This window comes from Arachis ipaensis, chromosome B9 (assembly GCF_059453495.1).
Source record: "Arachis ipaensis isolate K30076 ecotype BB chromosome B9, ASM5945349v1, whole genome shotgun sequence".
NCBI classification, from domain to species: Eukaryota; Viridiplantae; Streptophyta; class Magnoliopsida; order Fabales; family Fabaceae; genus Arachis; species Arachis ipaensis.
In genome coordinates this window covers 23,602,062-23,626,703 of record NC_142444.1, presented here as the reverse complement: position 1 = coordinate 23,626,703, position 24,642 = coordinate 23,602,062, and the positions used below count along the sequence as shown (strand labels likewise).

The window sequence follows — 24,642 nt, the reverse complement described above, 5'->3', positions numbered from 1 at the left end:
GTATCCACATCTAGATCACCTAAAAAAGCCTTATTATCCGGATAATATACCATTGTTCCTTCTTGATCTTCTTTGAAATCACCCCCGTGATGAAACATAATATCCAACATCTCTTCCATCTGAAAAAAAAAATTCAAAACCCATTACTTGACAATCACTATAAACACAAATAGATTTTTCTGTCCTGTTTACAGTAACTATTCAATAAAAAAAATAAAAAGAATAATACATGTACACAAACAGGTTTTATTGTCTTATTTACACACTACAAAAAAACTGGTTTAAAACGGCATTTTTATTAGGGCGGTTCTTTTTAACTGCCATAATTCTCTTTATTTTCGGCGGTACATGTTATTGTCGTAACTTCCTTTTTGAATATGATAGTTTTTGTGATTTCGGCGGTTTGAAACCGCCTAAATATTCTTTTATTAATTAAAGAATTACCTCATTTGTGCAAACCTAGCTTAGCAAAGTAGAGTGCGCGAGAGTGAGTTTTCTCCTCCGGCGATGCCTCTTCAGAGTTCATAACTTCCATAGATGCGATCTGCGTTCTCACTTCTAGGTTTGTATACAAAATTCTCATTTCTCTTCTTTTTCTCTGGAATGCGTTAATTACCTCTTCTCTCTCTCCCTCTCTCTCTCTCTCTGAGTAATGCGTCTTCTTCTCCAAGATTTTTAGATCTGTTGCGGCATGGAAGCCCGACGCAGAGGTTTTAGATCGAATGCTCCAGATGAAAGAGTGATTAGTGTTGCTGCGTATGAGAAAGTGTGAGTGATGTGAATGATGAACCCTAATCTCTTGTCACCCTTCATCTTCCGCAGCTATCGTTCATCTCGTCGTTGTTTCTCATCCCCTCACGCCACCAAATTAGTTCTTCCAACATTTTTGACGGCCTCTTTGATTGGGAATTCATCGAGAAATGGTTCTACACTTTGATTTCTCTGCTTCTTTTCTTCCTTCTTAATACCTTTCATTGATTGTATTTATGCAAATTTCGATTTTTAATTTTGCAGTTTATCTCCTTTTGTTTTTCAGTAAATCGTTGATTAAACAATCAAGGAATCAGATCAATGTGATAAGGAGAAAGAGAAATTCAGCAAAGAAGTTTCTTAAGCAAGACACCATTGATCTGCTTGCGAATCATTTCCAGGTTTCTTACAATAGAGTAATTGATTTATTTTTTCTGCTTTTGTTTCATGAAATTTAGAAAACCTGTATGCATAAACTAGCGGTTTTATTCTTTAATTGTAATTACTTTCGCATACAATTAGTAAACCACATTGTTTGACATATGAATTATTATAGTTGTTATTATACCGAGCTAGGACCAAATACAAAGTCTGAGTCTATTTTAATATTTTTAATCAATTTTTAGTATTGAAACTGTTCAAGCAAATTTGGCATGTTATCACATAAGGCTGTGCACCTGATTCAAGGCATAAACGAGCAAAAGGCAAAGTTTCTGATTCACAATGCTTAATTGCTCAGATAATTGTTGTTGCTGGATTAATTTCTATATTTTGAAATATGAACTGGTTTCTAGTCTTCCACATAGTCCAGCTAAGAAAACCTATGTTACTGATTAAGAACTAAGAACACTATTCCATTTAATTGTAGCGAAAGAGAGAAAATCCTAATGAACCAGGTTCACCATCCCTTATTCAGAGCTGGACAAGTCTCTGCTGTGTGAATCTTTGATTTCTCTTGTGAAATTTGAACCTTACTTTTTTTTTCTAATTACACAATATCAATTAGTTTACCAAAGGAATGGTTCTTATAATTATGCCAGGGTGATCCATGGGAGTGGTATGAGTGGACCAATTGCTTCTGAAATTTCATTTCTGAAAAACCTTACTGACTTGTAAGCATGTTATTTTGAATTGTAGCCACCAATGCTTGAAAATTCAAAAGTACTTAGGTGTTGTGTTTCAACATGCTTAAAACATGCTTTGCAGGAGAATCAGCGACTTGAAAGGACCAGATTCTTATTTTCCACCACTTAGTAACTTGACAAACTTGCAAACACTGTGAGTTTAATGCTTACATCTTTTTTAGTTTTTCTTTTTATTTTTTATTTTATGAGTTAATAATGCCTAACTAAGAAATTCTCTTAGCAATGGGAGAAAGCTAATAGCAATGCCATTTTGATCCTCAATTGTTGAATTGTTTCCAGAGTATTGAGAAGTTGCAATCTTATAGGATCGATTCCAGAATATTTTGGAAATGTAACTACTTTAAACTCATTGTAAGTGATGCTTTATTCTTTTCAAATTTTTTTTGTTGGCAATATGCTTCTAACTTGGAAGTTTCATGCACTGAATGTATTTTTTTGACAAATTTTTGCTGTTTAACTTTGATAAAAAAAAATATAATAACGTTTAGAAGAATGACATGAGGTTTGGGGACAAGTGATCTTCACAAAAGCAAAAACAGATAAATTAAAAGCATATTTTTTAATTAATTTTGCCTTTTTTAATTAAAAGCAAAAACAGATAATATGTATGAAGGCTATGCTATAGACTGGAGTCTTCTTGTTCCCGGAGTCGGAAGGCTTGTATCTGGTAATATTTGGTTATTTCTTTTTCTCTATATTTAGCTACATTTTATAAACATGGAATATTGACAATACTCCATTTGTTGGGCATACTGCTACTGTTGAAGATCTGCAAGTTATATTGGGGGTTTATGAGACCTCTTAACTATCAAATAGCATATAGTTTATAGATGATGATTGAGCATATATGTGAATGCTTTTTTGGATCTATATAGTCTTTTTGTAATTATATACTACTTTGTATAATTTTTTCAAGAATTTCATCAGAGCAAAATCTTCCAAGTAAAATGAAGGTATTTAACTATTTATATTTGTAATTATATACTTCTGTAATTGGTATTTTGTGGGAAGTATGAAGGGTTATCGGATTATTTCCAAGACCCTTTATTAACTTAGCTTTCTATTTTCTGCCATTGACTTGAGTTGTCAATTCTTCATATTAAATTGGCATGTGTGATGAGTGTGAATGCTAATTCATATTAAAATCCACACACATATGACATTATATTGGGAATCTTGGGGATTTATCAAGCTTCAAGTAACCTTTGCTCCAAGCTATTCTTCTTCCTTCACACAAATCCATCTCTTTTAAGACAGAATTCAATTCAAGAATGGCAGTTACACATGCTGATCTCGAACCAAACACAGGGAAGACATGTTTGATGAGCAGCAAAACTGGTGTATTCCTCGTACTTGTCACAATCCTATTGGGACTCTCCTCCTTCACTCTCTGCCTCATAACAAAAGCCACACGTTCTCAGGTACATAATAATCATATATATTAATTACTTAAATCTCTTAATTAATATATAATTAATGATATGGCAGGTGACATGGATGAACACAAGAAAAACAGAATGTGTATACAGAATTTAGTAAACCAAAGCTAGGACTATTCAGTTTACAATTTAGTAATAGTTCCTTTTGTTTAATAAATTGAATGCAGAATTTAGTAAACCAAAGCTAGGACTATTCAGTTTACAATTTGAATGCAGAATCTCAAGGATAGCTTTGATTTTAGATGAAGTGTACTCACTCTGCTGCAGCAGAAAACATCTCTTCTTCCTTTTGATTTTTCTTTTCTGCACTTATACTTTTATGTGGTCAGATTATAAAATTTTCCTTTTCTGAACTTGTACTTTTATGTGGTAGGATCATGGGATTGGATTTATCACTCATTCATGGTGGACTTTAGTACCTTGCGGCCAGTTCTACTACTACTACTTTCTGCACTGTCAAAAAATATTAAAGAATAAAATTGTAAGTTTTATTTATTTTTATATTTAATTATTTATGTATTTTTTTCAAATGAATTATTATGTCTGAAACATTTTTGCATTTGTAACCTGGACAAGTTTTCAAGCAAGTGCACAGTAGGTAGTCTTTGGTTTTTACTTATTATAATAAGATGTTAGAGTGAGAGAGAAACGGTTTAAGTGTTGAATTGTGAATAAAATAATTTTATTTTTTTAATCCCTTTCCAATAAGAATAACTCAGGAGACACAAGTAGTTATTACTAGTTTAGTTATAAGAGTTAATAAGAATAAATGATTGATAGCGGACAAATTTAATTTTGTTGTATTTGTAAGAATAACTGAGGAAGAAGTAAGAGCTGTTGCAGCTTGTGCAGGGAAGGAAGTATTGATTAGAACTCGTTTTCTAGAGATGAATGCTCCTAGGGACAGTTCATCTGTCAACAAGTGAGTTTGTGTTAGTTAATCTCTATTTAATATGCATGTTTATGATGATTTGTTTTGTTGTAAAAATGCTTGGGAGATTGTAACTTTAGCAAATGTTGCTCAAGATATTTTTGCTTATTTTATTCAATTTTCAAGTGCCCTGATCTTATTTATAATGTTTTTCTTTTAGAATTTTATTAAATTGGCCTTGTTATGTGTAACAATGCTCTGGGTGCTTGATTGTCACCATTATTGGCTTCTTTTCATGTATTACAACCTTGCTCATGCCAATTTCCTTTTCTGTTACATTTTTGCAGGAGGTTTGTGCTATGAAGTTTAATGTCCTTGTGACTACTTATGAGTTTATCATGTATGATCGATCAAAGCTTTCAAAAGTCGATTGGAAATATATCATAATTGATGAAGCACAGAGAATGAAGGATATGGATTCAGTCCTGGCCCGTGATCTTGATAGGAAAACTCCCAATGTAATAGAACTAACAATATTTCTTAGTTTGATACTTTGTATAGGAGTTATTATTTTTTATTTGTAATACTAAAATATCATATATTATGTTTAATACTGAGTTATATAATATTTTGTCTATGGATTATGATTTTGTTATTGTAAAATTTTAATAAAAAAATTATTTATTTAGCAAGATAAAAATAATAGTAAAAACTGTATTTTTAAAAGATAAAAAAATATCATTTTTATCCGGTAAAAATGGCAGTTAAAAAATGCCATTTTAAACGAAAAGGATGCCATTAAACCCTGGTAAAAACGGCGGTTATAAACGCCATTTTTAACAAGAAGGATGCCATTAAACCCAGGTAAAAACGGCGGTTACAAACCGCCATTTTAAACAACAAAATCGCCGTTTTATTTGGTTAAAATGGCGGTTAAAAACCGCCATTTTAACCGCCAAAAAACCGCCGTAATAACCAGAATGGCACCCAGAATTTCGGCGTTTCTTGGAGGCGCCATTTTCGGCAATAATGGCGGTTGTAACCGCCGTAATTACCTTAAAAAACCGCCATTTTAACCCCTTTTTTTTGTAGTGACATAATTATTTGCAGGATATAGTCACTTTATTTAGTACAAGACAAATACAATATTGACTCCTAGACACAGAATTTTTAATTGAACATATATGTTTCAAGTTCCATAACATCACATCTTCTACATACTTAATAAAGAGTATACTTTTGTGATAACATGTTGCTGTTTATTTCCAATCTTCTAATAAAATTAAAATTGCTTAAGTAAAATAAATCTTTTAAATATTCTCATCATTATACATAAGAACTGAATTAGACAAATTATTTATTATACAGGACAACTGCAGTAGAAGTATTTAGAGTATTGTCTACATTACAAGTCATTGCAGTATTCACTCATATAACAAACATCAATAGATAAGAGTTTTATCAAACAGAATACTCATGACCATGAAACAGAGCATTATTTTCAATCAGAGCATGACCATAATCAAACAGAGCATCTCATGAAACCCCAACCTAATCAAACCATAGAACCATAGTAATAGAAAAAAAAAAACATAATTCGAACCACACTCACAACACAAGCATATACAAAAACCATCATGCATTGCAAAAAATGAATTAAAAAAAAATTTACCTTTACAAATGGCAGAACCTCTTGTTTCTGACGCAGGAGGAAACGAACGATGAAGTGAAACTTGATTTTGATGTCTTCTGAGTGCAAGAATTTCAACCTCACTAATGGAACTCTAAGGAAGTAACAATAGAGCATTATTTTCAAACAGAGCATGACCATAATCAAATAGAGCATCTCATGAAATTCCAACCTAATTAAACCCTAGAACTATAGTAACAAAAAAAAACATAATTCCAACCACACTCACAACACAAGCATATATGAAAACCATCATACATTGCAAAAAAAAAGAATAAAAAAAATTACCTTTACAAATGGCAAAACCTCTTGTTTCTGATGCAGGAGGAAACGAACGATGAAGTGAAACTTAATTTTGATGTCTTCTGAGTGTAAGAATTTCAACCTCACCAATGGAACCCTAAGGTAGTGGCATTCATGAAGAGAGGAGGAACAAGAAGAAGAAAAAAAAAAGACAGAGAGTGGAAGTGGAGAAGACAAGTGAAGGGAGGGTGTATTTTTTATTATCAAGCCCGTTTAATATTTTTATTTTGGGTCAAACGATAACGTTTTTACCAAATTGGGGCGCTAACCCAAAACGCCAACGTTTTGGCTCTCCAACGTGACAACTTTGTGACACATCAGATTGTCGGTCATGACTCATTACCGAAAAACTGTCCAAGAACTATTATGGTACCCGGAGCCGCATCTGGAGAATTACAATGGTACAATTGGAATCTCAAGGACCACATTAGATAACGACCCGAATATCAGGAACTATTATGGGATTTACTCAAACTAGTGCCATGAGAGTTCATTCTTTTCTCCCAGTGGTCAAACTCAATGGTGTTGGGTTTTTTGAAGATTCTAAACCAGGCAAGGAGTGGGTCCAAACTGTTTTTGATTGACCACGAGACGGAGTTCGTCCCGGCGATGCAAATGTTTGGGATTCCTTCGTCATGGTAAATATCGCCACCACCGCTCCCACTTGCGTAGTTGCGCCCCAAGTTTCAGACTACTATTCGACATTATTGCCAATACATAAGGGAGTGTAGAGCTGACAATAGAGTCTGTACACGTTGCTAGCAATGATTACAATAGTATAATAAATCTAAAGTTAACTACCCTCTCATACGGGATCATGTCCAACTGCTGCCTCGAATGCAACATCCTCTGAGTACATACCTCATGGTCAATGGAAACGTCTCCACTTTGAAAATCTGTGGCAAATCCAAGAAAGTAGTAGTGGGATGTTTCTAGCTAAGTCACCTATCTTGGAATTGATAACCATGCATAGTGTGTGGTAGGCCGAAGCAAGTAAAGTTGATCCCCACGAGCCAGTAGCCCTTGCACCTCTCTAGATTCATATGTTATCAATTAACATGAGAATATTGTCGGAGCACATCAAGTGGAGCATTAGCAGGCATGTTTCTTAGGTAAATCTTCAACCACGTCATCTTAAATTCTTAATGTTGAACGACTTGACTTGCTGCTCCGAGTGACTTAGACGTCATCTGCTGTGCGTCGTGCCCATAGTATGTCTGAGAATCATAGCTACAACCACCAACCGGCTCTCCCTGTATGCGTAGGCAACGTCGTCTTGGGCGGTGATGCTACACTCACCCACCAACACCTATATAGCAATGGTTACTAAACAACATTTAACGGGGACTTTATTGGACTTTTAATATTTATATTTTTATTCATCCTAAAAGCACCAAACATATATATATATATCACAATTGTTAACTAGAAGGTATGATGGGACATTTATTCACATGATTCTTTTACCTCACTTGAGCGTCGTCCCTTTGTAAGTAAGTCCCATTGTCAAGATTAGTTGTTCTGTTGACCCATCCACGTAGCTTCTGAACATTTAGTTTTTTTTTTTTTTGATATTTTTGAATTCCTTAAATTAAACTTATAGTAGAATTAAAATTTTATGTTAGTTTTAAAAATTGTGTCATTAGAACTAACATTAGTTAAATTAATATCAATTATTTGAGATAATTATTTTTTTAACTCTTCAAGCCTTGTATGTGATTTCATATTATTTCCTAATTATAATTTTAACTACATTTGTTGTTAAAATTTTACGGCGATCACAAACTCCGTAATTATAAGTATCATAAAAGCAACCATATAATTCCAATTTCAAATGGTAAATATATTTATGTTAATAAAAACTCCTGGTAAAATTTACCCTAAATATTATGAGAAATAGAGTAGAGAAAACCACTCCTCACTTTTTTTTCTTCCCTATCCCATTGTCATTCCAAAGAATACGCTAACACAGTTGAAATGAAAAAGACATATGCAACTATATTCCTATTGAAATAGGAGACAAAATTCACGTAATTATTATTGTCTTCTTCATTCACTTTATTGTTGTATATGACCGAGAATGACACACCTATTGTATTTATTGGTGTGTACTACAAAAATCTAAGTCTACATAGATAATCTTTCACATGAAAAAAAAAAAAAGAAAGAAAAGAGAAAAGAGGTAGACTATATATTTTTTGTGGTTCCAACTAGACATCTGCTTCCAAATTCCTAACTTTAAGTCTTTAATTTGCATTTGTTATGCATATTGATGCTTCTCACCAAGAACTAGGCCCACTAAATTTGTAATTTGTTGAAAGCCAGAAGGAGAAAATATGAGTGAGAGGAAAGAATGTGATGCTTTAGTTGGCAGTTGACGCATAAACAAATGCCTATCTATATCTCATCTATCTATTTTCCAAACTAATTACTTAATTAAAAAACATATTTAATTTACCCAGAAAAATGTTAATTCATAATCACTGCTATGCTCCTTTCTTCGTCGCTCAAGGTTCCACCGCCTAACCACAACTTGTAACATCACTTGTACATTTTGATATGAGGTTCGCCATCAATGCATGTTTCCGCGGAAATTTTTCTTTCATTTTTACGGTCATTTAAAAAAAGGTCAAATTATAATTTGACCTATTGAATTTGTAAATATTTATTTTTGATATTTAGTGAAATTTTGTAATGCAAGACAAATAATTTAATTATCTTTTTTACCTTTTATTTTTGTATTTAAACATTTTTATATATTTTTTATTAGCACTTAATTGTTGCTTATTATACTTAAATATTTTCAAAGTCATGAACAAAAATAAAAAACTATAATTAAACACATTCCATCACTTTCTTCAAATAGTGTTATGGCCCATAGACCATAGTCTACGTCAAGAATCTTTTAGATTATTTGCTTCTCTCATTAACTTGTTTGCTTTTTAATTTTGGTATTGAGTTTCTAATAGTATTTTTTTAATAATGTGTAAAATTTGATGTATTTTTTATATAGAGATCACAAATTTAACTTTTGATTTGTGAAATTTAATTTTTCTATTTTTTAAAACACAAAATCGACCTTCTGTCTAACCCTCTAATTTATGAACTTTAATTTTTTTAAATTTTTAAAATACAAAATTGATCTTTTGATTTGTAGATTCCAACATTTAAAATCAGCTCTCCTCAAATTAGATAATCAGTTTTCCTCTCTTCTTCAATTCGGTACCTCTAATTTGTGTTTTAGAATTAAAAAAAAATTCTATATTAATTAAAAACACAGAAATTTTTCATAATTATATGAACAATACATTCTAAAAATCTATATAAAAAAAGGATAATGTTACGTAGACAAAAAAAAAACAGCCAGAATTTGTCTTATTTAACATTAATTAATTATCGTAACAATTAATAAATATTAAATAAAGCAAATTATAACTGTTTTTGGCTGGTTTTCTTTGGTTACCAAACATTTCCGATTAAAAAACGTGCCTAACTTGTCTCAATGTAGGTGTGGATAGTCTGTTTCATCATTTTATAGTAAAGAACTACATTCCTATAATAATTAGTATCCAAGGAATTATTTCCTGTAATAGCAAATAAAGTACTCTAATGATGTTTAAATTTTTGCGGATATAATTATTTACGCGTTTTTTTTATTAGGTTAAATTTTTAGAAAAAATAATTTTATGAAATAATATTAACAATTTTATAATCTAAAAGTTTAAAATTATACATTCATTGATCTAATTTTTTTTTAAATAACACAAATAAAAAAGTTTATGCAAAAAAAAATTTATGTAAATGTAAAAAAAAAAATCTTATTTAAAAATGTATTAAAAATATAATTATTTATATATATTTTTAATCAATTTAAATTTTAAAAAAATAATTTTATGACATAAGTCATTAGCTAATTGTAATGGATTGTTGATGTATATGGTCAACACACTCTTGTCTGTAGGTCAAGTAAACACAAATCCATGTAATTTATTAAGGCATTTGTGTAATAAAGAATTGTAGCAAAGTGTGTATTGCATTTCATATTTTCATATGTACAACTTGATGATTGATAGTCAAAATAAATGTCAACAAAATGCGCATTAAAGTATCTCACGTTAACAACTGAGTTCCATCAAAGTCAAATCTCACATGTTGATGAAGCCTTTTGCTTCAGTTCCAAAATTGCACAAATTTATTTACAACTGAATGGATCGAGTCACATTTTAGGTTTCTTTTTTAGGCTAATTCTACGATGCTTATAAGTTGGTGTCTAAATTTTGTCTTAACTTACCTTTTGTAGTAAGTTTTGATTTTTTTAAAATTATTTATTATTATATCTTTTAAATTAAATATTATTTTTTAACCTTCTTTAGTAAATAGGCACCACCTTTTAAGCACCATAGCATTCACCTCTTTATTATTATTATTATTATTATTATTATTATTATTATTATTATTATTATTATTATTATTATTATAACATGTACTTTGAGAATACATTTTAAAGATACTATAAAAATTATTTAAAATTATTGAAAAGATAAATATTTTTATATTTTTTATAGGGTAAACTATTATTTTGGTCCCCTATGTTTGGGGTGAATTCTATTTTAGTCCCCAACGTTTAAACTGTTCTATTTAAATCTTAAAAAGATTTGATTTGCATCAATCAAGTCCTTCCGTTAAATGGGTGTCAAATTATTGACGCCGTGTCCGACGTGGCAAAGTTGGCAGTTTGCCTGTAGTTAACAGTTGGAATTGGAAGCAGGGAAAAAAAAAGGAAAATGAAATGCTGCCCAGTCCAATAAGTAAACCCTAATCCCCAAAGTTGAATCAAAATCGTCTGCTGAGAATGAGAATGGCTACCCAGTCGTCCTCCCAAGGTTCGCGTAGCAGCACCAAGAGTCGTGGGAGAAGGAGGACTTGCTTCTGTGGAGAGAGACCGGTATTGCGCACGTCATCTACAGCGGAGAACCCAGGAAGAAGATTCTGGGGCTGCGTCAACTTTCAGGTGAGTCTCATCTTTTCTGTCTCCTGTTTGAAAATAGCATTGGGTGTTAGTGGTTGAAGGATCTGAAGTGTTTGGTGTGTTCGTGCTGGTGTGTTCGTGTTGGTTTGGTTGAGAACAGATAGGAGATGGATGCGATTATTTTGCTTGGGCAGAGCCTGAAGGACAAGATCCACAAATTCAAAGACTGAAGAACAAAGCAAGCTCGTTGAAAGAAGAACTGCAGAAAGCTGAAAGGAAGTTTGCATTGGCACTTGGTGTTGGAATTGTTGGATGGACACTGGCTGGGCTGCTGCTATGTGATCGACTCAATTGAGGTTTAGGGGGTTAGCATTTTGTTTATTTTTGCCATTCTGTTGTTGTCCCCTGGTTTGTAGGGAATGTCAATTGTTTAGGGATTGAAAAAATTGACATACAGTTGGGTGATAACAGTAATGTAGAGAGAATGAATTTTTTTTGTGGCTGTGTCTGTAAAGCCATTTGCTGTAAACATTGTAAGGTTTTTGATTGAAATGAATAGCAATGAGTTCCTGTATTGTGACATACATTATTTGGCTCTGTACAAGTTTATTTCAGTTTTATCTACTAATAAAAACAAGGCTTAATTTGCCAATTCACATAACTTTGCTGCTGAAAATTCATGTAATTCATTAGATAATGGAGAAGTCTTAAAGTAGCTTCTCTTAACCATAACAATATCCAAACAAGCCTTAAATATAACCATGAAAAGGTAACAACACAAAAGAGATCAACATGACAGTAGTAGTCTTAAAGTAGGGTGTCTAAAGTATCACAGGGACATTAGTCCTTGGTCATTGACAGATTCATTACAAAACAGATGGAATCACTAAAATCTACTATGTTCTTCATCCCAATGCCTTCCAGGCCCTAGGTGGTGTTTTTGCCATGAACCTCAGGGACCTCCTTGATGGGCTAGTGACTGTTGCTATTGATGGTTGTGGTTGACTGGCACTGCTGCTGCATCTAGCTCTCTTGGATGATGTTTGTGACTCCTGGCTTCCTCCAACTTGTGTACTGCTCTTCCTCTTTGGCTGAAGTCTTGTTGCTGGCTGTGTTGTTGTCTTGGCAGGGATCTTGTTGGGTTTTGGAGTCCTAGTTGTGCCAGCCCCTTTCTTGGCCCCTTTCTTGGCTTGTGCAGTTGCATTCTGCTATAAACAGTAACAACAAATTGGGTTAATGGGATAGTATAAACATTCACATGTAAGGAATTGAAATCAAATTGACAATAACAACTTTACCTTTTTTGCTGCAGCCTCCATCTTACGTTTTCTAGGGCAGGTTCTTTTGTTGTGACCAAGTGCAAAACAATATGAACATTTTTGTTGTTGTCCAGTCCTTGCTAACTTAGACAGTGGTCCATTGTTGCGTGGCTCATCACCAGTCTTGTTCCTCCTCAGTTTTGGGCGCCCTATTGGTTTCCTAAACACTGGTGGCAGCACATCATCATTCTCAGTCCGGGACCAGAGATTTGGTCCATTCAGTGGGTAGATTACATGTTGGTAGCAGTCCACGTAGGTCTGTTTCCTATAACACTTGTTGATATAGTTCTTAACATCTAGACACATTTTCCTAATGCAGCTCATGGCATGCTCACAAGGGTAACCTGTTAGTTGAAATTTTCTACAGGAGCACTCATGTAAGTTTAAGTCCACAACAAACTTGGCTCTATTACCCTGACTGCTAGACACTTCATATTTGTCCCTACCAGCATATATGGCCAGCCACTCCCCACCCTTATCAAACTCCCTTTCAATTTTCTTGTTTATTTTTGGCAATATTTCTCCGGCATATGTTACTATAATTTGCCTGTTATCAGACCACCTATTCATTAGATAAACCCTAATGTCTTCTAGCATGGAAACAATCGGTTTCTCTCTAGCCTCTACAATAACAGAGTTAAAACACTCACACATGTTGTTAACAAGTGTATCCACTCTAGGAAAATAATTAAACCTGGACTTGCTCCAATACTTGGCAGGGATCTCCATGAGATGATTATAAGCTCCTTGATCAACCTGCTGAATCTCCTTCATCCTCCTCTCCCATTCCTGGACATATGTTGCCTTTGCAGCCTTCCACATCATAATCTTTAGCTGAACACCTGGGAACCTTTTTCTGAAGTTGCTATATAAGTGCCTGACACAAAAACGATGGTCTATGCCAGGCAACAACTCATCAAAGGTTGGGATCAATCCCTTTGAAGCAGAATTTAAAAACATCACCAGTCAATAACAGCAAGACATGAATTAAAGAAAGAATTAATTACACAAGTTTAGGTTGAGAGTTACCTTTTGTTGGTCGCTCATGAATGTACACCATCTGATCTTATCAACTCCCAAATCATCACACAAATTCAACAAAAACCATCTCCACGAATCTTTCGTCTCTGCTTCAACAACAACATAGGCAATTGGCAGAATCTGATCATTGGGGTCCCATCCAATTGCTGTTAGCAGTTGACTCCCATATGGAGTCTTGATGAAGCATCCATCAAGGCCAATCATGGGTCTGCACACCATGAAACTCCGTTTACAAGCTTCCAAGCAGATATAGATCCTCTGAAATCGTGGTCTCAGGTCCGTACCAGGAGGTGGTGTCTCTAGCTCAAATTCAGGAGGTCTCTCCACTTGTATCTGAACAGTGGACCCTGGATTAGACCTCAGTAACTCCGCAGCATAGTCATGAATCCTCCTATATTGCTCTCCATAGGTATCATTTATTTCATCCAGGGCTTGCTGCTTCACTCTGGCAGCTTTGGTCATTGTGAGATCCACATTCCACTTGCTATGAGCCTTCTTTATCAAACTTCTCAACTTGATTTTCGGGTTTTCACATATCTTCTTCATAAAAGCCTTACTTAGCCACTGAGAACTCATTATACCAATCTTGGTGGCCTTAGAGCATGTGTGTTTCTTGTAACAGCTTGTCAGTTGCCATGAATCCTCTCGCTTCATCTTATGGCAGTAAGCAAACCACTTGCAACCTTCTTTGCAAACAGCTTTGCACCGGTGGCTATCACACTTCGAGAACCATATTCCTCTACCACTGTGCACGGCATAGCTCGTTACACATTCCTTAAAAGCATTCCTATCTACGTACATTGTCCCAACCTCCTATTTATACTCCTTCATATTCTTCAATCCCTTATACACTGGGTACCTCCTGAACAAGGGATCCCCTTCATCATCACTTACAGGGACATCCCACAACCCCTCACTGTCATACCCATCATCCTCATCCCTTAATCCAGCAGCCACCACTTGCTCTTTACCCTTATTAACACTGCCACTTTGCTCTCCTTGTTCTCTCTCAGTTGGAATACTCTGTTTCGGCCTTTGAGGATCTTTTGTAGTTGTGACTTCAACATCATACAAACTCCCATCAGCATTCCAATCATCATCGCTGTCATCAAATGCAACATGCAGATCAGTATCTCCAGAGCTATTTTCACTCCATTGTTCATTACTGTCCCCCTCATCATCAATTCCTGGCTGGTAGTCATCATCCTCAGATTCTTCATCACCTGAGAAATCTGACCCCTCTGACCTCTCTTCATCACCATCCTCCAGCACATCATTCTGGGCTTTTGTCACCACATTGGGCTTCTCACCCACCTTGGCCTGAGCAACAGATTGGGCCTTGTGCAACTGGGCCTTGTGCAACACAATTGGACCAGGCCCAATAGTGTTTGCAGTGGGTGCAGCAGCCTCATCACCATCTATCTCTTCAATTTCCTCAATAGTGCAGCCTTTCCTAGTAGTAGCAGCAGCATCTTTGTGAACAACAAAAAGCTCCACCATGTTGTCCCTCATTCCAATTCTAGCCATGTCCATGGCATCCTTGTCTGTGTGAAGCATCCTCAACCCTACATCTGTTTCATCGTTCAGAGACTTATACCACATTGCAGCGATATTCTCTACCACATATCCCTGTTCGAGCACTATCTCCATAGCCTCGAACCTGCTCCACCTATCTTCATCACAGTAGTCCACTATCAAAGTCTCACCCCCCACATAGTGTAAAGGTTCACCATCAAACCCGAACTTCCCCCCATGGTGTATCTTGACACTAAAATAGCTCATCTCTCGACCAAACTGTTACACAAACACAATACACTTCATAAAATTCTCACATTGACCAACAACAACAGAAATGCATAAATAAAATCACTAGGGCAAAATAAAGACTTCCAAAACAGAACAAGAAACGAATATGAAACTACAAAACAAAACAATCACATATCAACATACATCATTACATATAAACCCGCATTAAGATGAAAACCAAATGGGTTCATAAGATTTGACAATGGAATACCTGACACGATCTTCTCCCGGAAAGCAAGGGTTTCAAACTCACTGCTGCTGTGGAGCTTAAACGTAACTGAACGACAATGTCACTTCTCTGGCTGCGAATCGCAATCTTTCAGTGACTAGTGGTAGGGTTTCTGGCTTTTCCTTTGCGTTTCGTGCTTCACAAGAAGAAGAAGAAGTAGAAGAAGAAGAGTCAGGGTAAGCAGCATGCGTTATGTCCAAGGGCGGGAAGGCTTACACGTTTACTAACCACTATCAACTCTTCCTTGCCACGTCGGACACGGCGTCAATAATTTGACACCCATTTAACGGAAGGACTTGATTGATGCAAATCAAATCTTTTTAGGATTTAAATAGAACAGTTTAAACGTTGGGGACTAAAATAGAATTCACCCCAAACGTAGGGGACCAAAATAATAGTTTATCCTTTTTTATATATTAAATATATAAAAAACTGAAAAAATTAATATTATTATTGGTGTCTTTCGAAAACAAAATAGTTGAATCCTTATTATTATTATTATTATTATTATTATTATTATTATTATTATTTGTCTTAAGAATATATGAACTTATTACTAGTAAAAAATTTTAAATTTTTTAATTTAATGAATACAAAATAAATATATTAAAAACTTGAATTTTATCTTTTTAATAAAAAAAATTTGTTTTATGTTTTTAACATATACTCTAAAAACACATGATAAATAAATCTTTATTAATAATAGAAAAATAAAAAAAAAGAGATGGCACAAACTCCCTCACTAGAACAGTTAATGTTGCAGGTGCAACTTGGTCATGTAGATCCACCACTCATACGCAGCAATAGTGTGTATTACATTTCACGGTCATAATTTAAAAAAGAGTGAATACCCCATCCGACCCCTGACAATTATCTCGAAAGGACAACGAGGCCCCCAAGAAAAAAAAAAACACCCAATCCGGCCCCTGATAAATTTTTTTTGGGACAGATTAGCCCCTGTGCCAAAAAAATAACATTTATTTTTTTTGGCACATGGGCCTCGTTGTCCTTTCGAAGTAATTGTCAGGGGCCAGGTTGGGTTTATTTTTTTTGTCAGGGGCCGGATTGGGGTTTTTTTTTTGTCAGGGGCCTCGTTGTCTTTCGAGGTAATTGTCAGGGGCTGATTTGGGTTTTTCTCTTTAAAAAAAAAATCCATATGCATTCCCTTTTTCAGAATTAATCAATGTATGTTGCAAGAGATAGAAGTAGAACATCATATAGAAGAAACTGTGGGTGGTTTGCTTCCATAACTTTCGGGCGATGTTTCAGTTTGGTAACCCAATTTGAGCAATATAAATGTTTTATTAATATAATACAATATTATTTGTTTGTACGGCCAGTTTAAAAGCACAATTATATAATTATGATGTAATAATAATATATTGTGAAACCAATGCTTAATTGAAGCATCTTTTAAATCAAAATAATATAAATATAAATATTTAATTAAATATTAACATAAGACTTTTTCCTCAAAGTATATATATATATATGGAAATTAAACTTAATAATATATAATAGACATTAAAGACTAAGGCACAATTTCGTGTCAAGTGTAAGTTAAACAATATAAAAAAGTTAGAAGAAAAAAATTAGACAGTTGTAATTATTTTTCAATGGGTATGACTTTTTATTTAATTTTTAAAATTTTAAATGAAATTAAGGGTCTTTTGAAAATTATTTATTGTGACAAAATATTGTTTTTTGTACCAACTACTTTATTAACAATGGTAAAGATTATACACCTAATATCATTTATTAGATGCTAAACCAATGTAAGCTTTACTTACTAATATAAAGAGAAAATTCTAGAGTTTTTAATATATTTAATGTATGAACATTACAAAATGTCACTTTTCAATAATACTAACCAAAACCATTACATATACTCTTGAACTTCTTAACAAAAATAAATATAATATCCTTACAGCACTGATTCAAAAAATGTCATGATATTATAATTAGATTGGCCTCATGATTTATCTCTGGCCAATTGGATAGAACTGGGAATGTCAGTTGGGAATCAAATATTGTGTGTTTATTATTCTCCTCCCACTCACACTGTCTATCTGTTTCATATGTGTGTGCAGTTGCGCATTTTAAGAGTGCATAGCATTTATTATTGGAAGAGAAAGTATACACATTTAGTTAGTAGCCAAAGTTGCTTCTTTTCTGTGGCAGTGGGTTGTTGTGCAAGTGAGATGCAGATCCCAGATATTCCAAAATTATTCAACAATGGCGTATTACATGAAAGTGTGGGGAAAAAAAAAAGAGGAAACATTCTTGTTCCATAAATTAATTTGCTTTAACCTCTATTATAAAATGTGATATGTCTGGAACTCACCGATTATTTTTTCAATTATATCAGGTGTACATTAAAATTAGATCTAAATTAATTATTAAAATAAAATATACATTAAAATATAAAATATATATTAAAAATAAATTAAATTATACATGTATTTTATAGAGCGATTAATTTTTTAATAAATAATTTTTATGTGCAAATAGTATTTTTGTTATTTTTTCAATAAATACTAAAGAGATAATAATTTAAAATTATTTTATTTTAATGTATATAATTTTATATACGTAATCCCTATAATTATTACACACTTATTGCATTTAATATTATTGAGTTATTTTTTTATTATCTTTCAAATATTTTTTTATTTTATACATATTTTATTTGAGTTTAAAATTTTTATCTGACATTTTTTTCCTCATCTTTTATATATTATTTTTGGTTAAAAGATATAAAACTTCCATAAGATTAAATAATTAATATATTTTTAGTTCTTATAAATATTTAGTATTTTGATTTTAAACTTTTAAAACAAATTACTTTAGTTTTTTATTCCTGATTATACTTAAGGTGACAAAAATATCATATAAGTATTTCTCGACAGTAACAAATCTATTTTCCACTGTAAAACCTAAATGCCATACTGTAAAGCATTGCATCGGTTACTGACAATCGAGTAAAGAACTAGGTTGTTGATCACCTCATTAACATGGTCCAGTTAGATATTCAATTATTTGAATTTTAACCTAATGAAGAGGCTTTAATTTCACTGTGTCTAAACAACTACAAGCCTTTATTATATATAGGTAGATACTTCAATAATAATGATGTTTTTATATAAAACTATGATATTATAAATCATTACATAATTAATATATTTAATTGAATATAATACTATATATATTTAAAAATATTTTATAATAAAAAAATTAAAATTTATTTTATTTAATATTTATTAATTATTGATAGAATTAATAAATGTTAAATAAAATAAACAAATTTTAGCTTTTTTTTTTTAACTTTAATATATATTACCATATATATACAGTGTATTTGTATCATTGTACATATCCTGTAAGGAGAGAAAATAAATATAAGATAGAACTCCTTTATTTAGACTGAATTTATGATACAATGAGAAACTAAAAATTTAATTATTTTTGAATTAACATAATAAAATTTATATATAATAAAAGCTATAAATTTAGTAATAATATATTAAGTTATTATAAAAAATCTTTTCTATTCCATACACAAATTCTCTTCAATTACCGACACAACTAAACTATTTAATCCACATAAATATTTGAGTCTATTCTTTAAAACAAACCATTAATCAATCATTTAATTAAACAGCATTTTAAAACAAACCAAATTGATATCCTAATTTATTTAAACTTCAATTTTTGTAAAAGATATTTACTTGCCATTCTGGTTTGTGAACTACTTCTTATTAATTGTACAAATTAAATTAAATTTGATGCAGAGTACTCCCTGAATGATTGCCACAAAGACCGTTTTCTTGTGTCACCTTGATCTGTTACGTGTTTAAGCGGTGGGCAGCAACATTAATTGCAAATTGTACTATAGAGATAAAGAGTGAACATAAAGTAATAAATATGAAACACAAAAGTATCGACAAATCAACATTGCTTTATATTACACAGGAAACAAAGTTATTAATACACAATTAATAGTGAGAAAAATTAAACAATAGTGGTCCACTATAGCCTATAGCTAGTAGTATAATGTAATGTAAAAATTTAGAGCCATTTGTGTCTTTTTTTGAACTCATTTTTCAACATCACACCTATTTCAACTAACCAAAGTATCTAACAATTACAGTACCTAAGATTTACCACACTCTCGGTTCATAACTACACCTTCATTACCCGCCAAAATCAGGTACTTATCTTTTCTCGTAAGCTTAGTGCACTCAAACCCCAACGCGCTCCCTATCTGACTTTGCACGTGATTCGCGACTTTGAATCTCGCCCTGTGTTCTTTCTCAGTAGTTCCTGTGACGTCAGCGCACTGTGATCTCTGCACGTGTTGCAAGAGATCGATGGTGTAGACTGGCGAGGGATTCATGAGAAAGAACACAGGATCCAGACACTTGAGTCCCCCGGCGGTAGTGCCGTGGAACATGGTGACGTGGCTGTTAACGGCCACAGGGGCAATGTCGTCGCACATCTCGGAGAACAAAGGGCTGAACCTCAATAAATAAGGCTCCCGGCAAGTGGTCCCTTCGGGGCAAACAACTAGGTCTCCTTGGGCGAGCAAGTGCTTCATCATGTTTGCATCTTGATCCCGGTTCCTAGTTAAACGCACCGTTTTGATTGGTGCAAGAATCTCTGACATCCTGCTCAAGCTGTAAGTAACGGCGATTAAGTTCCTCTGAAGAGTGAAAGAAATGTAAAGAGGGTCCAGCAAGGTCCTGTGGTTGCACACATAAAGCGTGCCGGTGCCAGTATTCTTGTTATTATTGTTGGGGGGCATTTTGGGGATTTTGGAGGTGGTGAGGTGTATGCCAGTAAATACCAAGAGGGGGGTTGAGAAGTTATAGGGGAGAGAGAGGGCAAGTGAGATTCTAATAATGGAGAGGATTAGGGCATAGGGGAGCCACATTAAGATAGCTATGGAGTCAAATAGAGTGGGTCTAAGGGCAAGCCTTCCATCGTGGAAGATTAGTGGCTTTGGGTATTTGTCCTTTGATAACCTTTGCCAGCTTCTCTTCTCTGCTTCTGACACCGCATACACTTCCTATTTATTGTTCCATCCAGTTAGAAAATAATATACAGAAAGAGACAAAAGAAAATGTGTGTTTTGATCATTTTCATTCAATTATGTATGCATGCACTGCAAAACATATGGGATGCAGGGGCATTTAATTTTAATCACTCTTTTCGAATTTTTACACGTTTGACTAGACTCTATCGGGTAAAAAGCTAGGAAACTCCTGGAAAGTTGCAGGGCATTGCTGTTATGCTAAGGAAAGACAATATTAAAAATTAAAATATAATAACAAAAAGTCTGCATGAAAAATTGGACTTGGATTTTTCTTTTCTTCTAATAGCATTTTCTTTGTTTAACTTGATCTATTAAACATGGTTTTAGTATATTATTATTGTATTAAAAATACATTAAAAGTAATAGAAATAACGGACAAAATATAAAATCTTGCAATTCTCAATTTTTAATACCCTGTATACAATGTAATAATGAAAATTAAAGATATTATAGCATTTTATAAAAGAATTTTATTGTTATTAATCAACTTTAAAACCAAAATCAATGTTTAAGATTGTTAGTAACTTAATTAACATGGAAAACGAACAGGACAAAAACTAAAGCAAATTTGGAATAAACACAAACCTTGCAATGGGAGAACAATTGATGATCAACAACTTTGTTGAATCTAGTAATTCCAATCATATCGGAACATCCTTTCCCTTCTTGAACCTGTTCCAAAGCATGCAAAGCACTTTTCTTCAACTCCATCAACCCAACAAAGTATCCACAGAAAACCTTCAATTCCCTCCCAACAACAACATCAATCTCCAAATACTCTCTCAAGAAACTCTCCACCATGATTCTTGGCATGTTCGTCACGCCCACTTTCTTCCCGCTGCTTCTCTTCAACACATCAAACATTTCTTTCCCAACGTCTTCCAAGAGGAATTTCGGCAAAACCGACCTTCCTACTCGGAAGTTATCTACTTTGATTCCAAAAAAACATATCATAACCATCATCTTGAGCCCCAGTTCTTGTCCTATTATATCTGCTGCGCACGCAACAGGATATAGGAGGACAAGAACAATGGCTCTGATTAAGCCCCCTGCTTCGAATGCCACGAGCATGAAGTAGGGGAACAAGGAAGAGGATTTCAACAGAGCGTTTTCAACATCAAAGACGAGTGTATGGTCACCGAGTTCTGAAGAACGGTGGTGCTGATGGAGAAGGGAAGAGAACTTCTGGTACTTGAACTGTGTGCTGAGGATGTTTCTGCGGAGGCCTATGAGACTCTTGAGTTGTCTAAAGAGGAAACGGTACCAAAAGAAGAAAAGGGATTTGAAGAAAAAAGCTCTGAACATTTTAGCCATCCCAATATTTAGTGAATGAATAATGAAGTGAGTTTTGTTTTAGTTAACCATGTATGTTGCCATTTTACGAAGCAGAACCCCTTTCTATTTATAGAGCTGTGGATCCGACAATACCCATGTTTTTCTTTATTATTACAGCCAGTGGCAGTCAATTCCTTAAGAAAGCAGCCTTAGATCTGCCAGAGTATTTATGCTTCAATAATATATTTGAAACACAATTAAAAAAAATTAGTTCAAATAATTTAAAATTATTTATTTAATATTTATTAATTATCATTAAAATAATTATATAATTTTAAAAATAATAAATATAGATATCATGCATATGAAATTATTAATTATAGATATTATGATATATAAAATAATTTTAAATATTATCTTTTTAGTATCTTCGTTATGTTTTGTATTTTTATTTTTTCAATAATGTATAGAAATTGGGCTAATATTTTTTTTATCATTATTAGTTAATATTTTATGTTAACACTTTATTTTTAAATTATTAGAATTTAGGTTAAAGGATTTGTAATTTGAAATTCAGAATAAAAATATTTTTGTTAAATATGAATTGAAAAAATATCAATTTTGTTAATAATGTAGCATTATTTTTCACTATAAGAAAAAAGTTACGTATCGTCAGAAAATAAAAAAATTTGACGGTATTAAAATTATCGTCTCGGAATGAATCAGACGGTATAAATTTCGTCGGTAAATATTTATCGTTGGAATTTTCGGTCCGACGATAATTCTGCGCCGGATTACCAGCTCAAAGAATCAATTGGTTACCGGCAGATTTTTCTGACGATATTATTGACGCCAAAAAATGTTGTTTTCCGCACCGTTATTCGACAGTAATGTCAATTTTAAAAAAAAAATCAAATAAATGGTCAACTTTAATTTTTATTTAAATTTATTTTTCACACAATTAATGGTCAATTCATATATAATGAAAACCTATTATTTAAAATAAATAATACAATGTTCAAATAAATTAAAAGTCAAGTACATCAAATAAATACAATGAAACAATAAAACGAAATACTAATAACTACAGATCCAGGTAGTCCTCGTCATCATCGTCGTCGTTGGTCCCGTGGCCCTGAGGAGGCTACACAGAAGGCAGTAATGTCTGTGTCCCACCAGCAGGATCGCTGCCACTAGCAGGTATGATGCCAGCAGCGCGCATCTGAGCCTGATACACCTCCATTTGAGCCTCCATACGCTGAAGTCGCTCCAGCTACTCCCTCCACCCCAATCTGAGGTCATCCGTATCCGCCACGTGTGTGAAGATCTCCTGATACCCCTCCCAATAATTGTTCAGCTCCTGAGCCTGCTGGTGAAGGCTGTGTTGGAGCTCCTGCACTTGCAACCTCAAATCCACGCCTTCCTTGAGCTCGACGACTCGACTGGTGGCAGATCCTGACGACAGCCTCAATTGGAAGTGTGGAAGCTGATGGCGAACGTCTCCACCAATGTCGCCTCGCGATCCAATGACTTTGACTACACATTTTGCAATAAAACAATATGATTAGGATGTCTAGTAATAATATACAAATGAATATAAGTATGTTATTAACAAAACTAAAGTCACTACATATCAATCTAGCCTTAGTCTTCATGAAGGTCGCAGAGTCGCCAGTATACTTGGACGACCTGGCTGATGTCCTATTAGTTCTGTTAGTGTGACGCCGATGCGTGAACCTCATCGGTCTCCTAATAAACTAACAGATCCTTCTTTATTTTCGGTCGGAGCCAGGTTGTTAAGTGGTCCTGCCCCTCACGAACATCCTTCAGTATCTGCTGGAGCCGCCAACTCATTCTATGGTCGAATATCTTTCTGATAGTAAGATTGTACTCAGCGTCCGATATAAAGTGCAGCTACAACAAAGAAACTTTAAAATTAGTTAATCAAAATAGAAGATATAAATTAGATAAAAAAGTTTGAAATTAAAAAAATAAATACTGCCCATTTTTGAAACCATCGCCTTCTAGTCTCAGCGAAAATCTTCTTGCAGCTGGGTCAGGGATAGTCGTACATCAGCTTGATGACGTTGGTCATCTCCTGAGTACATGCGTTGTTGTTCAGTATAAACCTAACAAAAATTCACAAACAAAACAATATGGCAATAACCATAATTAGTAAACAGGAAACACTAACCAGGCAACCAAACCTAAATCCACTAAACAAGAAATAATAACTAGACACTTGCAGCAATAACCACAACCAGTAAATAGAAAACAATAACTAGGCAACCAAACCTTAATCCATTAAATAAGAAATAATAACCATAATTAGTAAACAGAAACACCAAGTAGGCAACCAAACCTAAATCAAACAATAACCAGGAACTTGCAACAATGACCATAATCAGTAAACCGGAAATACTAACCAGACAACCAAACCTAAATCCACTAAATAAGAAACAATAACCAGGAACTTTCAGTAATGACCATAATCAGTAAACAAAAAATACATTTATCCATTCAAACCTAAATCCACTAAATTAGAATCAATTTGAAGGCACTTTCAGCAATAACAATAAATAGAAAATATATAAAACTCAAATTCCTACATATCCCATGCCGCCGTCAGGCCAAATGGTCAACCATACGATGAGAGGTGGTGGAGGGGCATCAGTTGCCTCACTTCCGTGAGAGGACTCCGGGGCCGCAG

At 33.7% G+C, this 24,642-nt stretch overlaps 3 protein-coding genes across 4 annotated transcripts; 1 reads left to right on the top strand and 2 right to left on the bottom strand.

Moving 5' to 3' along the window:
* The first annotated feature begins 1,809 nt into the window (after positions 1-1,809).
* LOC107619011 (uncharacterized) lies at positions 1,810-4,789 on the top strand. Its single transcript, XM_088498158.1, has 6 exons — positions 1,810-1,862; positions 1,957-2,028; positions 2,175-2,226; positions 3,149-3,316; positions 3,708-3,815; positions 4,553-4,789. The coding sequence occupies exons 1-6, from the start codon at positions 1,810-1,812 to the stop codon at positions 4,787-4,789; spliced, it is 690 nt and encodes a 229-aa protein (XP_088354284.1).
* Positions 4,790-11,969: 7,180 nt separating this feature from the next.
* On the bottom strand, positions 11,970-13,877 carry LOC148544027 (uncharacterized). 2 transcript variants are annotated; one of them, XM_088500317.1, is made up of 3 exons: positions 13,516-13,877; positions 12,466-13,422; positions 11,970-12,375 (listed from the first exon to the last, which is right to left on the bottom strand). In XM_088500317.1, exons 1-3 carry the CDS (start codon positions 13,744-13,746, stop codon positions 12,073-12,075), a joined length of 1,491 nt encoding a protein of 496 aa, XP_088356443.1. In that variant the 5' UTR covers positions 13,747-13,877; the 3' UTR covers positions 11,970-12,072. The 2 variants fall into 2 exon arrangements, 1 of the variants encoding a protein (XP_088356443.1); XR_015900056.1 differs by lacking the exon at positions 13,516-13,877 and having other exon boundaries at positions 12,235-12,372; positions 12,466-12,520.
* Positions 13,878-19,495: 5,618 nt separating this feature from the next.
* LOC107616609 (putative glycerol-3-phosphate acyltransferase 3) lies at positions 19,496-22,033 on the bottom strand. Its single transcript, XM_016318563.3, has 2 exons — positions 21,243-22,033; positions 19,496-20,630 (listed from the first exon to the last, which is right to left on the bottom strand). The coding sequence occupies exons 1-2, from the start codon at positions 21,969-21,971 to the stop codon at positions 19,716-19,718; spliced, it is 1,644 nt and encodes a 547-aa protein (XP_016174049.1). The 5' UTR covers positions 21,972-22,033; the 3' UTR covers positions 19,496-19,715.
* Positions 22,034-24,642: the final 2,609 nt, after the last annotated feature.